The sequence below is a fragment of the Pipistrellus kuhlii genome, unplaced genomic scaffold (genome assembly GCF_014108245.1).
Source record: "Pipistrellus kuhlii isolate mPipKuh1 unplaced genomic scaffold, mPipKuh1.p scaffold_m20_p_60, whole genome shotgun sequence".
Lineage (NCBI taxonomy): Eukaryota > Metazoa > Chordata > Mammalia > Chiroptera > Vespertilionidae > Pipistrellus > Pipistrellus kuhlii.
Genome location: NW_023425563.1, coordinates 1,630,952 through 1,644,945, shown reverse-complemented (window position 1 = coordinate 1,644,945; position 13,994 = coordinate 1,630,952). Strand labels below are relative to the sequence as shown.

The following is a 13,994-nucleotide window of genomic DNA, read 5'->3' as shown; positions in this document are numbered from 1 at the left end:
CTGGCTCCCAGGCTCCAGTCCGCCCGTCACCGGCCGCCGCAGCCGCCGCGCCCCGGGCCGCACGGCGAGCCGGTGAGGCTGCTCCGCGGCCGGGCGCCCTCTCCCAGCGCGGGCCGGCGGCCAGGTCCGCACCCTTCGGCGGGACGTGCCGGCCCTCTCTCGGAGCCCGCCCCGGGTCCGAGAGCCCAGGCGGAGGAGGTGAGCTTGGCGCTCCGGCGCCAGTGGGCCAGGCTGGCCCCTGAGACGACCGTGGCCAGGACTCGGGACGCGCTGCCGCACCTGCGGGCTGGAGCGCGGGCCGCGGCGGAGGGAGGTGCAAAGCCACCGCGACGCCCTCACGCCTCCCTCTCCCCGCAGGTCCGGCCAGCTCCGGGAGGATGTTCCAGAGCCTGGCCTTGGCCCCCAGCTCCGGTCAGGCCCCCTACGCGGACCCCGGCGCCTTCCTGCACGCGCCGGGCGCCGGCTCCCCGGTGTTCGTGCCGCCGGCGCGCGTCCCCTCCATGCTGCCCTACCTGCCGGCGCGCGAGCCGGGCGCGCAGCCCTCCGCGCTGGCCGCACACCCCGGGTGGGCGCAGGCGGCCCCGGCGGCCCCGGTGGCCTTCGCCTCCGGCAGCCCGCGCACAACGGCCTCGCAGCCCGGGGCCGCCGCCTTCTCCTTCGCGCACGGCCCCCCGGCGCCGGGCTGCGGTGGCGCGGGCGGCAGGGACGGCGCCTACCCCGGCGCGCTGCAGGCCCGCGACCCGTACCCGGCCCCGCTCGGGCGACCCGTGGGCGCCGCGTACCCCGCCGCGTACCCGGCCTACGTGAGCCCCGAGGTGGCGCCGCCCTGGGCCTCCGGACCCTTCGAGGGCAGCGTCCTGCACAGCCTGCAGGGCCGCCCGGCCGGCCTTCCGGGCCGCAGAGCCGCCGTGGGTGAGTGCGGGGCTGGGGCAGCCCCTGGGGTCCGGAGTGCAACCCGCACCCTACGAAATGCAGAGCGTTCCCGGGACCCGGCCTGGGACCCGCCAGGCAGCCTCTGCGGCCTCCTCGCCGCGGAGCGGCTGAGCTTTCACACCGCGGGAGAAGGCTCTGCCTTCCGCACAGCAGCGGCGATCGGAGGTGCCCGCTGAGCCGCCGCTGAGCGTCTCTGAGAGGCTTTGGCGGTGGTTTTATAAGGTTCCGAACGCCCGCTTATTTGGGCTGTGACTCGTTCCTCCCAGTGAGGATCTGGTTCTTCCCGGCCGGACGGGTTACCGGCTTCCAGGCCCGCACCCGAGACCCTCCGCCGTGTGGGGTCAGGGCGGGACACCTCTCACCCCGGGCCGCCCGAACGAAACCCAGGCGCCGGTGTGCCGACCCCTCAGCCCAAACCTCCCGCCGCCAGCCTCAGCCCAGACCGGCCCTCGGCGCCGCCGCCTCCTGGGCGCAGGAAGCGGTCCCCAGCGCCCACCGCCCAGCGCGGATCGGTCCCTGCCCCGCCCCGCCCGCGGACCCGGAGGCCTGTGCCGAGTTCCGCGGCCCCGGAGGCCCTGTAGGCTGCGCCGATTGGCCTCCCCAAGTTGCCACCACGGCTAAGCTGGCAGGCCCTGCTCCTTGTAGGACCGGAGAGCTGGCCCCTGGGCTGCCGCTTTGAGCAGGACAGGCCCCCCCAGGCCCCTCTGCCTCCTCAGGGGTGGAAACCACAGGCCCTGGAGCTGGACCCGGCTGGGGGCTGGGGGCAGCTCCCTGTTTTCCTCCCGGACGTTTAATTATGAAGCCTTCCCCAGCTTATAAAACCAACCCTAAGGAGTGTTTTAAATCCACACCAACGTTTCTGCATATGGATTTAAAACTAGATAAAGTATATTTATAATAAAACAAACTTAAGGCACAATTTTTAAAAGTTTGGGAAAGTGCTGCAGACGCCCAGAGTGCCGGGGAGGGACGGCCGGGCCCATGAGCTGCCTGTGCCCGCAGTGCCTGACTTCGTGGAGGAGTTCCCTGGCGAGGGTCGCGAGTGTGTCAACTGCGGGGCCCTGTCCACTCCGCTCTGGCGCCGGGACGGCACCGGGCACTACCTGTGCAACGCCTGCGGCCTCTACCACAAGATGAACGGAGTCAACCGGCCGCTGGTGCGGCCCCAGAAGCGCCTGGTGAGTGTGGGCCCAGCCAGGCAGCCGGGAGTCCAGCCCCGGTGCTGCGTTCTGGGGATGCCCCGAGGGTGACGCCCTCCCCGCTGCTATGGCGGGAAGGGATTTGGTGGGGTCTGCTGTCTCCCGCCCTGGGTAGGGACGGCCTGCTGGGGCTCAGCCCTGTGGCTTTGAGGGCGACTGGGGTGCCAAGCTTCTTGTCTGACCAGGTGGTGGGGGCCCAAGGGGACCTGCGTGGGTTGCAGGGGAAGCTGGGTGCTGTGTGTGGGTGCTGCGTTGGGGGACACAGCAGCGGCGTTGGGTCGCGGTCCCTTTGGGGAGCAGTTTCTCCCCCATCCTGAGAGAGGGACCAGAGCAGGGCTTCGGCTGTTGGTTGTTCGGTTCTCTGGACAAATCTTGTTTTCACTTTTGGTTCCTTCTGCCGGGGCCTGGTGGGAGCTGGGGGCTGGGAGCCGGACTTTTGCCCCAGGCAAGGCAGGCTCCAGAAGCCGAGCAAAGGGGTAGTTACTGTGCGCTGTACAGCTCACAGGCAAATGCTGGTGTTCGCGTGACTGTAAGTGGAAGGGACTGCGTGTGTTTCGAGCTCTCGGTAGCACTGCCAGCGGCTCCTGACGAGGTCTGGAGGGGTCCAGCCTTCTGGTCTAACGCTGATATGAGTCCTGTCAGGGTCAGTCATCCGGTTCTGGCCAGTTCTGGCCGGTTCTGGTGCAGGCCCTGGCAGGGGTGGAGGGGGCTGGTCCCTGGCCGACACTGTGGGGTGGCCCAGCCAGCCGGCACAGTTGCCATTCGGGGCTAGGAGGGCGGGGGGTTTCAGCCGCAGGCCTTTACTGGAAACCGAAGCGGCTACAGGAGCATCAGGCCATCCTCCGCCCGAGCCCCAGACTGGCAGGTGGGAAGCAGCAGGGAAGCCGCTGTTTGCACCCTCTGTTCTGGCCTGGAGTTGGGGCTCTGTGAGTCCCCCAACCTTCCTCCACTCACACTGTGCCTCTCAGAGAGATGGGGCTCCTTAGAGTCCCCATCACCCCACAGTCTCGTCTCTGCCCCTGCATTCATTACCCCCACCGCCTGGTGTGCTGTACCGCCTGTCTCTGGTGTCCCTCACTGAGGGGAGCAGGCTGAGAAGGGAAAGTACCGGGGGGACCCTATCCAGGACCTCCTGACCCCAAGCAGCAGCCAACCCTCCTCTCTCTTTGCCAGGCCCCGGACTAGGTGCCAAGGACACACTGGTCATCGGGACAAGATGATGCCCTCACCCTTTAGAGGGCTCACGTCCCAGCAGGAAACCCCTGACTTTGGGGTGGGCAGGCACGGCTGCCAGCTAAGCGTTGAGATGGTTATCCACACAACAGCCAGAGCCCTGCACACGCAGCCTGTCCAGTCTGGGGCTCGGGCGGAGGCTGTGGCAGACCCTGAGTACAGTCCAGGACTGCCCACAGGGTCCCCGTGTCCCCCTCACGCTGAGCCCCCGCCCCCGTCCTGGGGCTCCTGGCCCAGGCCCCTGGCGATGAGTTCAGGAACCGTCCCCACGCCGTTGGTAAAGGCCAGCCCGGACAGCTCGGCCGAGCGCTTCGGCCTCGGCTGGCTCTGTGAGCCGGCTGCCTGGCACCCGGCCCGGTGAGGCCTGCTCGCTGGTCTGGGGACCCAGGGCACTTAGGATGCCGCTAGGGGCAGAGCCCTGGAGTCCGCTCACCTCCCGAAGGCCTGGGCCCCGGAGGGTGCGCAGCCTGGCGGCCATGTCCAGGCCCAGCAGATCTGAGTGTGGAGCACACCCAGGAATGTTTCTCAAGCGGGGCAGGGGCAGCGGGCTTACCGTCCCTCCCCAGGCAGCACCTTAGCGGTTCACTGGCTCACTTTGGGATTCCTGCCTGGCGTTCACGGAGGGCGGCCCCGATGCTTGCCCTGTGGCCGGTCCCGGCAGGGCCAGGCCAGTGTGGAAACCGAGACTCTCAGAGAGTCCTGGGCCCTGAGCTTGAGCCACATGGCTCCCGCCATGCTGGGGCTGGACCCATGGCCCCAGCTTCCCCCGCTCCAGGGTCTCACTGTCCCCGAGTGTGGCCAGACCTGAAGTCCCAGGAGGGGCTCCCCAGGAAAAACTTGTCCTGCCCTTCTTTTAAGTGACTGCAAACACCCTAGAAGCTTGTCGCCAAGAACACAGGATGTGGCAGTAACACCAGACTCCCTGCAGACTGCCTCCCAGGTGCCTCCGCAGTCACTGGCAGGCGGGAGCACCTTTGGCCTGAGGTCTCCATCAGTGTAAACAGGGCGGATAGTTGCGTGGTTCTCCGGCCCTGCGGGCTCCGCGGCTGCCTGCTGCCGGGCCAGGCTCTCTGCAGCCCCAGGTGCCCCTCCTGGGCATTGGAGCCGGGGCCAGGGCCAGGGCCTGTGGCAGCCCGGTGCCTGCTCCGGTTCGCGGCCGGCGCCGTGGGCCCGGCGTCCTCCGCTGAGGAAATGGGCCCTTGCCTGGGGCTCTGACTGCTCATGGCCGGTGTACAGCCGGCCTCGCAGGCTCTGGTCCCCAAGAAGCCTGCCCTGAGCAACAGGGACACGAGCTTATCAGGCTAATGTCCCCCACGTATGTCTCCCCCTCCGAGATGGGAGCCTTTTGGGGGGCTGCTGCACGCACCTGTGACCTGAGGCTGATTTCCCCCAGAGTGCCCTCCTCGTGGGGAGTGCTGCCCGCTGACTGCCATGGCTGCCCCGCCTTTAGGCCTCACTTCACCCGGAAACAACGGGCCAATCAGAAAGCAGCGCCGGGGAGGCAGCGTGGGCAACCAGGCCTGGGGGTGGCCGCAGCTGGGCCCCGGGAGGCAGGTGGTGGAGGCTCAGTCCCCCCTGTGTCCTGCCCAGGGAGGTGGTTCTGCCCACCTGAGGGCACATGGCCCCTCAGGGCCTCTCAGCCTCAGTTTCCCCTCTGTGAACTGAGTCTAGTGAGAGGACAAGATCAATGAGCAAATACTTTGGATTTTTTTCATGTTTTCCCCCCCCTATTTTCTTAATTTTAATTTAATCTCCAATTTCTCAACTTGGATGTGTGCTCACTGTAGGGATTTCAGATGCAGCTTCCCGGTGTCCCCTCCCACTCCCAGAGAGGGAGGCTGGGTCGCACGCTTTGGGGGGCTGGTCCTTGTGTATGTGCCCTGCACGCAGGCACCTTCTGTGTGCACAGCTCCCCGCACCCGCGGGGCAGGCAGGGGGAAGCCCTGGTGCCCAGTAAAAGCAGCTGCTCCCTGGGCGCGAGCAGCTGTGGCCTCTGCCGGAGGAGAGGCAGTTCACAGGGTCTGCGCCTTGTCTGCTGACCACAGCCTGGGGGAAGTCAACAAGGCTGCTCCCGCAGTCATTGCGGAAGGAAGGATTCTAGAGACTGCTGACAGGTGGGGAAACTGAGGCTGGCCCTGTCTGCTGACCCCTACCCCACCAGGCCAGATTCCTCTGTGGCTTGGTTCGGCAGGCTCTTGGTTGCCCTCGGGCTGGGTCCTGGACTGGACAACACCCAGGAGGGGGCATGCCTCCTATATGGGGTCCTCGTGGGCTTCCGTAGCCATGTGGCCTAAGCTGGCCTGGCCGCACGGGGCCCAGGCCGGGCAGTGCAAGCGGAGGAGAGGAGGGACAAGTTCGGGGGCATCTGAGGCAGTGGCTGGTGAGGAGAGAGCAGCTCCCCAGGACAAGTCTGCGGGCAGGTAGCTGGGGAGGGGTGGTGCTGGGATGCGGGGAAGGGCTTCAGGTTCGAGGTACCTTTGGGGGCCCTGGGCCTGAAACAGAGCATCTGGAGCTCCCGGGCAAGACTCCATCCAAACCAAAATGTAAGTCAGGCAGTCTGTGCTGAGAGAGGTGACTGGTGGGAGGGCCCCTCAGATCTCTCTGCCCCCATTAGGTCCCATTCCTGAGGCTCAAACAGCCTGCTCGCTCAGGATCCCTGGAGTTAGTGCTGTCTGGGCCCCGTCAGGCACCTAAGCATAGGGAGGGTTGGGGTCCCCTGTCGGATATGGACCTGCAGGCTTGGGGGTCAGCTCTGCTGGGACACGTGAGGACACGTGCCTTTGGAAGGTTCCGGATGGGCCCAGTCTTGCTCTGAATGAGGCACACTGACACCGGTTCCTTGGCCCGCTGTCCAGTGGAGAGTTGCTGACTTCCATCCATGCTGAGTCCCAGGTGCTGGGAGGCAGGTGCCCAGGGGACCAGCCTGGGCCTGGAGGTGCCACTCCACCGTAGAAGTGCGGGGTCTTCATGAGCTCCTAGCCCCACAGCATCCTGCGGTGGATCTGGTATCACACCCGTTCCACTGATGGGGAAACTGAGGCCCAAAGTGAAGGGGCCTGTGCCAGGCTCATGGGGCATGGAGTCCAGGACACCTCACAACACCTCGGCGGCCCCACGTGGGCCAGGCCTGGCTGCCGGTCAGTCCGAGTCCACTGCCATCCCCTCCCGCTGAGCCTCGCCCAGCAGCCAGAGCCGTGGCCCCGCCCCGGGTCTCACCGGCCTCCCCCTCCGCAGTCCTCCACCCGCCGGGCCGGCCTCTGCTGCACCAACTGCCACACGACCACCACCACCCTGTGGCGGCGCAGCGCGGAGGGCGAGCCCGTGTGCAACGCCTGCGGGCTCTACACCAAGCTGCACGGGGTGAGTGGGCAGGGGTGGGAGGCTGAGGGCTGCTGAGCCTGAGCGGGACAGGGATCCCCAGTGGGATCACTTGACCAGCCTTCCTGGCACTTAGGGACCAGGGGCTGGGGAGGGACGAGGTGGGGGTGGGGCTGGGGCTGGCGGTGCACACATGGAGCCCATTGTGCAGACGGTGGTGCTCTCACCGCCATCAGCCAGGGGCAGGAGCTGGACACTTAGCTGGCCTCTGCACCCCAGGGTCCCCCTGGCCCTGCTGGCTCCGGGAGGCTGGGTGGGCAGGCAGCTCGCCCAGTGGGCTGAGGACGCGTTAGCTCCTGCCTGGGCAGGGCTGAGACTACGGCGGGGCCCAGGCCTGAGCAGGGAGAGGGACCCGCCGCCCACCTGCATGTCTCTGCCAGGTGCCCCGGCCGCTGGCGATGAAGAAGGAAAGCATCCAGACTCGGAAGCGGAAGCCTAAGAATGTTGCCAAGACCAAGGACTCCTCAGGTGCCGGGCCAGGGCCCGCCGGGTACCGGGTGGGAGCCTGGACCACCAGCCACTAGTCGCTCCCAGCCCCTCCGATGGGGCCTGTGGTCCCTGCGGAGCTGCCTGGAGTAGCTCACCGTCCCACATAGGGACTGACATGTCTGGAGCAGACATTGTCCCCACCCGTCCCGGGTGGCTCCAGCTGCGGGAGGGACGGGCTAGGTGGCAGCTTCTATAAACGGCCACCTTTCCTCCCAGGGTGCCCAGGGAACGCCACTGCCTCCCGGCCATCCTCCCTCCCCATCCCTGAGAGCTCAGCGGCCACTTTGACACCCAAGCCCAGCCTGGCATCCCCTACTTGCTCTGGGCCCTGTGTCGCCACCCAGGTAAGGCATATGGGTGGGGTGGGTGCCCAGAGCTGGCTCCCGGCACCTCCTCAGGGAAGCCTGACTCCTGGCCAGGCCAGGGCCCCTGCAGGCCTCTCCTGGGAGCTCAGGGCTGGCCGCACAGCTGGCCGTTGGTACGGAGGGTCGACCTGAGTTAGATGCGGGCTGAGAGCCCCGCGTGGGTCGTCATGTCGACACTCAGGAGAGGTCCCCCTCTCCATTCAGGAGGCTTCCTGACCCCGCAACCCCACCTGACAGCCTGGGTTCCTGAATTCACACCCCCTGTCCTCCCTGCAGGCCTCCAGCCAGGTGGACGGCCCCCTGGCCTCCAGTCACTTGGAGTTCAAATTCGAGCCTGAGGACTTCCCCCTCCCCTCCATGGCCCTGGGCTCCCAGGCCGGCCTGGGAGGGGCCCTGCACCAGGAGGCCTGGTGTGCACTGGCCTTGGCCTAGATTCCCAGTCACCCACCAGACCCACCTCGTGACCTGCGTTGCTCCAGCACAAGGGACAGCCCACCGGCCACCCGCCAGGCCACCCGCAGGAGAGACAGCAGCCAGCAGGACCTCGAGGGGCTGGGCAGGTGGCGGAGAAGCCTGGGCAGATGGCAGTCAGGCCCCGGAGTGGAGAGAAGGCCTTGGGGACAGAGGCTCGTGCCCCCCACAATAAGGGACCCCCAAGCTGCACGAGGCTCCACACCACTCTGACCAGGGGTGTCTACCGCCAACCTGAATTCTGTTGTCAACACTCGCCACCTCCATGTTCACAGGTGATAGCTGTTGGGAAAAACTCAACCTTTTGTTGTGAAACCAGGATCACAGATGGAACGGCCAAGGCCAGGAAGTCGCCCCTCCTCCGAGCGGAGGACTGCCAGGGGCAGGTGTGCAGCCCGTGCACGTGCCACCTTCCTTCCCCCTCCCCACACCGGGGAAGCCCTGCCCCTCCCAGTCCAGCAAAGACCTTGTTCTGCGTGAACCTGTGTGTGAGCATCTCTGACGGGCAGAGTGCAGGACCTGAGCCCGTTCCCACCCATGGGCTGCTGGTGGGAGGAGCGCCATCCGGGCTGGCCTGCCGTCCCCTGGCCATATCACTCCCTTTCTCCTGCAAAGCCCTTCGCAGGCGGGGGGTGAAGTTGGTCCTGCCAGCTGGACACAGCTCTGCCCACAGCTGATGGGGCACGCCCTGCCGAGGACCCCGGCACTTGTGCCCAGAAGCTACTTGAACCAACAAGGCCTCTGAGTTTTTCAGGGAAGCCAGAACTGGAATTTTAAAACAATGTAAAGTCTTCTGATTGAAAGCTTCTTTCCCCAACTCCCAACTTGACTCAACAGCTTTTAAACAGGGAGCCGACTGAGAGTTGCAAGCCAGCCTCTGCGGCCACCCTGGCACCAGCTTCCAGAGCGTCCGCTCACTTGTAGCTGCCCTTGGAGGTCAACCCACTTTCTTTTCTTTTTTTAAAGACAAGTGAGGCCATAAGAAATCTTACCTAATACTAGAGAAATGTGTAAATTGATCATACTTCCACTATGCCCACAGCCAATCAGATTGAGTATGCAAATTAATCCAACAAAGATGCCAGTTAATTAGCATACATACCTGGGTCCCGGAAACCTCCTCAGCACTCAGGTCACTCCAAGCTGGCCATCGGACAGAGGCTTTAGGCTTGGGAAGGGGCCGAGCCTGTGATCGGAGGGAAGGGGGGAAAAATCAATGGAAACATATCCTCAGGTGAGGAGAAAAAGAAAAAGAAAGAAATACCATATCCTATGAAAGACAGGTATTGAAAATGCTTGAAGAAAGTTGTCATTTTTTCATGGTGAAGGGACTGCAGTCCGTGTTGATGAAAACACCTTGGTGGCCGCAGTGACTGGCAGTGGCTGCAGCAGTGGGGTGATGGGGCTGGCCTTCCCCTATTCAGCCGGGTCGCCTCCCATAAAGGGAGGCCAGACTGCGGCTTAGGTCTGCTGCCATTGGGCAAGTGGGCCTAAGCCATCAGTAGGACATCCCCTGAGGGCTCCCAGTATGTGAGAGGGGGCAGGCTGGGCTGAGGGACCCCTTCCCAGTGCACGGATTTTGTTCACCAGGCCCCTGGTATATAAAATAAAGACCTTGATTTTGCCTTCCTGTCTCTGTCACCTGTGGAATTTCCCAGCCTCACACCAACAAGTCCAACATTCAGACCATCCCTTTCAGAATACATCCCAGGGGGCAGCCTGGTGGACATCACTGGCCACCTTGAGTCTCGCAAGGGCCCTGGGGGGCGCCTGCAGCATGGATGATGCTCATAAACAGAATGCTTCGGGGCTGCCGGGCATTCCTCTCACACAGCTGTGCAGGGCCTGGGCCACAGCGCAGCCCCCGCTGCAGTGCCCGTAGGGCAGCGGTCGCCAAGCGCTGGTCTGCAGACCCCTGGTGGTCCGAGAGGTCCAAAAGGTTGGCGACCACTGGCATAGGGAACTGCACGGCCAGTGCCCGGCTGCAGAAGAGGCCCCTCGTGGCAGGTCAGTGTGGCAGCTCACAGGCAGCACTTCCCACAAGCAGACTGATGGGAGAGGTGGCAGCAAGCAGTGCCTTAGAGCTGTGCCCAGGTGCCCCTGCCTGGAGGCCAGAGGTGAGATCGCTGCTAGAGAGAGCTGGCTGCCTTCTCGTCTCCATGTCCACAGTTGTCTGAGACTGTTCCCGGTGAGGAAACTGAGGCATCGAAAAAGGGGCTCCCATTTCCTCATCCAGCCTCCCCTCCCCCTCAAAGGGAAGCTCTGCCCTGTCCGGCCCATCCCTTGCCTTCCCCCTTCAATGGGTGGGCACTTGATGGGAGGAACTGAGGCACCAGGAGCGCGAGGATGAGGCCAGCAGCAAGGCCCACGTGAGGGCCCAGATGTGGGGGGATTGCAGAGCGCCCTCACGGCCCAGTGCTGCCACCAGGAGCCGGTGGCTTCCGTCGGAACCTGTTCTCCATCTGCAGGCAGGGAGGTGCCCTGGTCTGTAAGCCACGCACCGCACGGGCCTGGGCCTGGCCCTGGAGTCCCCAGGATTGGAGGCAGCACTCACACTGGCCAACCAGAGGCTTCCTGGAGGGGGCAGTGGGGCGGGGTCTCCACAGACGCAGGGGTGGGTTGGGGGGGGGGGAGGAAGAAGCCGTCTCTCCCACCTCTTTCTGTCATTTTTAGGACGTGCGGGGGGGGGGGGGGGGGGCTGGGCCCACCTCTGGGTGTGGCGTTGCTGCTAAATTTAGGCCTTTCTCCCTGAGTGCCTCCGGGGGCAGAGCCTTAATATAGCTGCTGGGCACCCCCTTCCTGCAGCCCTTCTTCCGCTACAGCCCCCGAGGCTCTGCCCATGGGGCACAACAACCGGAACTGGCTGGCAGGCTGCAGCCTGGCCACTTATCACGGTGACAGGATGGAAAGGCCACCTCATGGGCACTGCTGCCTGCACCCACCTCACCTCCAGCCTCTCTGCCAGGGTGCCCGAGGAGGGGCGCCTGGCCCGGCCCATCTGCATCCTAGAGTCCACCGAGGGTCCCCCCCCCCCGGGCCCGCCCTGGTGCCTGGGGCAGGGGAGGCCCTGCAGTGAGCACAGGGCATAGGAAGGGGTACACCAGGCCCTCATCAGAGTCTTAAATCAGAACCATGTTGAGGTGCCCTTTTCCCATCCTCCAGCCCTGGGTGGCTGCACTCCAGCTGCAGGGCAGCCGCCATATATGTCCCAGGGACACTCCTGCAGGCTCGGTCCTTGAGGCAGAAGCATCCTCTCCCCGCTCCCCCCCCCTGTCCTCCCTACCCTCCCCACTTCACACACACACACACACACACACACACACACACACACGCACGTGCTCGTCCTTGATGATGGGTCGGGGGTGATGCTCACCCTGTTTCCGCCCGCCTTGCTGCGGGTCAGCAGTATGCTGGCTGCACGCAGGGTGCACATTTGCCCCTGGGCCCTCAGAGGAGCACCTGATGAGGGGCCCCTCCGGCCAGCAGTGCCCAGGCCCCAGCGCCTCTGTGGGCCGGGACTAGGGCACAGGCGCTCGCTCGAGGCAGAAGGGGCTGGAAGCCCCGGGCGCTCAGGGCCAGGCGGGAGTGACGAAGGAGCCCCGTCCTGGGGACACGCTGGCACTGGATGGGAGACCAGTGCCTCAGGGCAGGAGTGGTGTCCTCCCGCTCCCTCACGGCTCTTTCCTTTGCTGCAAGCCCAGGGGAGTGTGTGGCCCTCAGGGGCTGCGGTGTGGCCTGTGGAGCCCAAAGAGGCTGATGGGGCTCCCCTGGGTGCCTGCCCCCACATGGACCCTTTCTGGCAGATGAGACCAGAGGGGTGGGGCTGGGCCCCATAGTTGGGAGGCTGTGGTGCCTGTCTGTCACCCACGCCCAGCCGGCAGAGCCCGGCGGGCCCAGCGGAGCCTGGGTGGGGGTGGCTAGCCCTCAACGGCCACGCGGAGCCCGCAGGCAGCCCCCCTGCAATGCCCTGCGAGGCCCGCCAAGATGTTGACATGGACGGCTCCAGCCGACTTATTTATTATCTGATAAAGGGCTCTCGGCACCGCTGGTGGACAGTGTCTGGCTGCACTGGGCCTGGGGGAGGGAGAGGGCGGTGGGGGACGGAGCCAGACCAGGCCTCTGCATTGGACTCCGGGCAGGACGCACAGAGGAATCGGCTCTGCCTCCCACCACAGCCTTTCTTCTCACCGCCCGCCTCCAGCGGCCGGAGACGCCCCTCCGCCAGGAGCGGTCCCTGGGGCCTCCAGCCTGGTGTCACACCCGACCTGTGCCTCCAAGCTAGGCCCTGCTCTCACCGTCCCAGGAGACCCCTGGCTGGGCCTCCTCCACCCCTCCCACCCCCTTGGCCCGGAGCTCGGACTTTCCATGATGCAAATCTGGGCGCCTCTCTGCTTCCAAATGCTCGAGCCCAGGTGCCGCCCGGCAAGTGCTTGGCCGGCTCCAGCCATGGTGGCCCCATGGCCTCAAGGCCCCCTCACAGCACCTGCGTCCACGCTCTGGTGCTGGGGCCACTGTCCGCCTCCACGCACGGCGGGCTCTGGGCTCTGCATGTGACCCTCCCGCCTGTGCTGACTGACCGCGTGTGACTCCGGCTGAGCCCCCACGCGCCTCTCCCACACGCCTGCCAGGCCGAGCGAGGCGGCTCCGGGCCCCCTCCTGGGCCGCCCTTGCACATGGAAACAGCCTAGGTGCCCTAGAAGAGCAGGGGATGTGTCCCAAGAGCCTTTCAAGACCGCGTGGCAAGAGCCTCGAACAATGCCAGCTTCCCCCTGCACCTCCGAGTCAGCTGCACAGCCTCTCGGCGGCGAGGGCGGCCTCTGGGACGGGCAGGTGGGGTCCAGGCAGGCGACCTGGCCACAACCCGAATAGGCCCCTTCCCATGGAGGCTCAGCAGAGGCGGACACTCGGGTCCCTCTGCTTGGCCGCTGAGGAGCCTGGGAGGCGGCAGCCCCCGCGTGGAGCAGTGGCACTTCCTGGCTGGTCGCTTCCCGTCTGTGGCCACCTCTTCAGACAGGCCCTGCTTGTCCACCCGGTCCAAGCGGACCCTCCCCCGTCCCTCCTGCACCCCGGCCTTCCTGGCCTTGTCCACCTGGGACCGCAGAATAATGCTCCCACGCTCGCTCCGTCTCGCCACAGCTGCGTCCCTGTGAGAGCCAGTACTGGCCAGCGGGCGGGAAACACACGCATGAGCAAGGAGCCTGTGCCCGCTGCCGGGTGCTGACCAGCCCCTCCGAGGGCCAGCCAGCCCCCAACCCTGTCCGTTTGCCATGGTGTGGGGACAACACGGGTGGAGTGAGGTCCCCCAGGAGGGTTTGTGGGGGGATTCATGGGAGAGGGAGGAAGAGGAGACCCGTCCGGGCCCTTGGCAGCGGCACCCTGCCCAGCTGCTCCTGCAGGAACGGAGCGTGCAGGCAGCCCTGAGGCTGTCCTGCCCCGGCCCGGACGGAGGTGGGCTCTCACCTCCACGCAGTGCTGCCCTGTGCATGCGGTCAGAAGGGGCACCCTTCAGTGGGCCCTGGGAAGGGATATTCATTTCTTGCTCCCTCGTCCCTGATCACCCCTCTCCCCCTCTGCGCAGGCCGCAGGCCCCGGCCCCAGCCCCTGAGGCTCCAGGCCTGAGGCCAGTGGGACAGGGTAGCTGGGGCCTGTTCGGGTTCAGGGTGTGGCAGGGCTGGATGTTCCCACACCTGGACAATGGCCTTTGGGACTGGGGAAGGACAGAGGCCCCTGGAGGGGCTTCAGAGCAGGGCACACTCCGGTGGCCACAGGCGGGCAGCACGCAGCCGGACCATGGACACTGGCCAGGCTGGGTCTGCTGGTTCCGGACCATGGACACTGGCCAGGCTGGGTCTGCTGGTTCCGGACCATGGACACTGGCCAGGCTGAGTCTGCTGGTTCCGGACCATGGACACTGGCCAGGCTGGGT

At 65.7% G+C, this 13,994-nt stretch overlaps 1 protein-coding gene across 1 annotated transcript; it reads left to right on the top strand.

The window, feature by feature from the left end:
* The first annotated feature begins 344 nt into the window (after positions 1-344).
* GATA5 (GATA binding protein 5) lies at positions 345-8,842 on the top strand. Its single transcript, XM_036420051.2, has 6 exons — positions 345-912; positions 1,936-2,111; positions 6,600-6,725; positions 7,124-7,211; positions 7,449-7,576; positions 7,874-8,842. The coding sequence occupies exons 1-6, from the start codon at positions 378-380 to the stop codon at positions 8,027-8,029; spliced, it is 1,209 nt and encodes a 402-aa protein (XP_036275944.1). The 5' UTR covers positions 345-377; the 3' UTR covers positions 8,030-8,842.
* Positions 8,843-13,994: the final 5,152 nt, after the last annotated feature.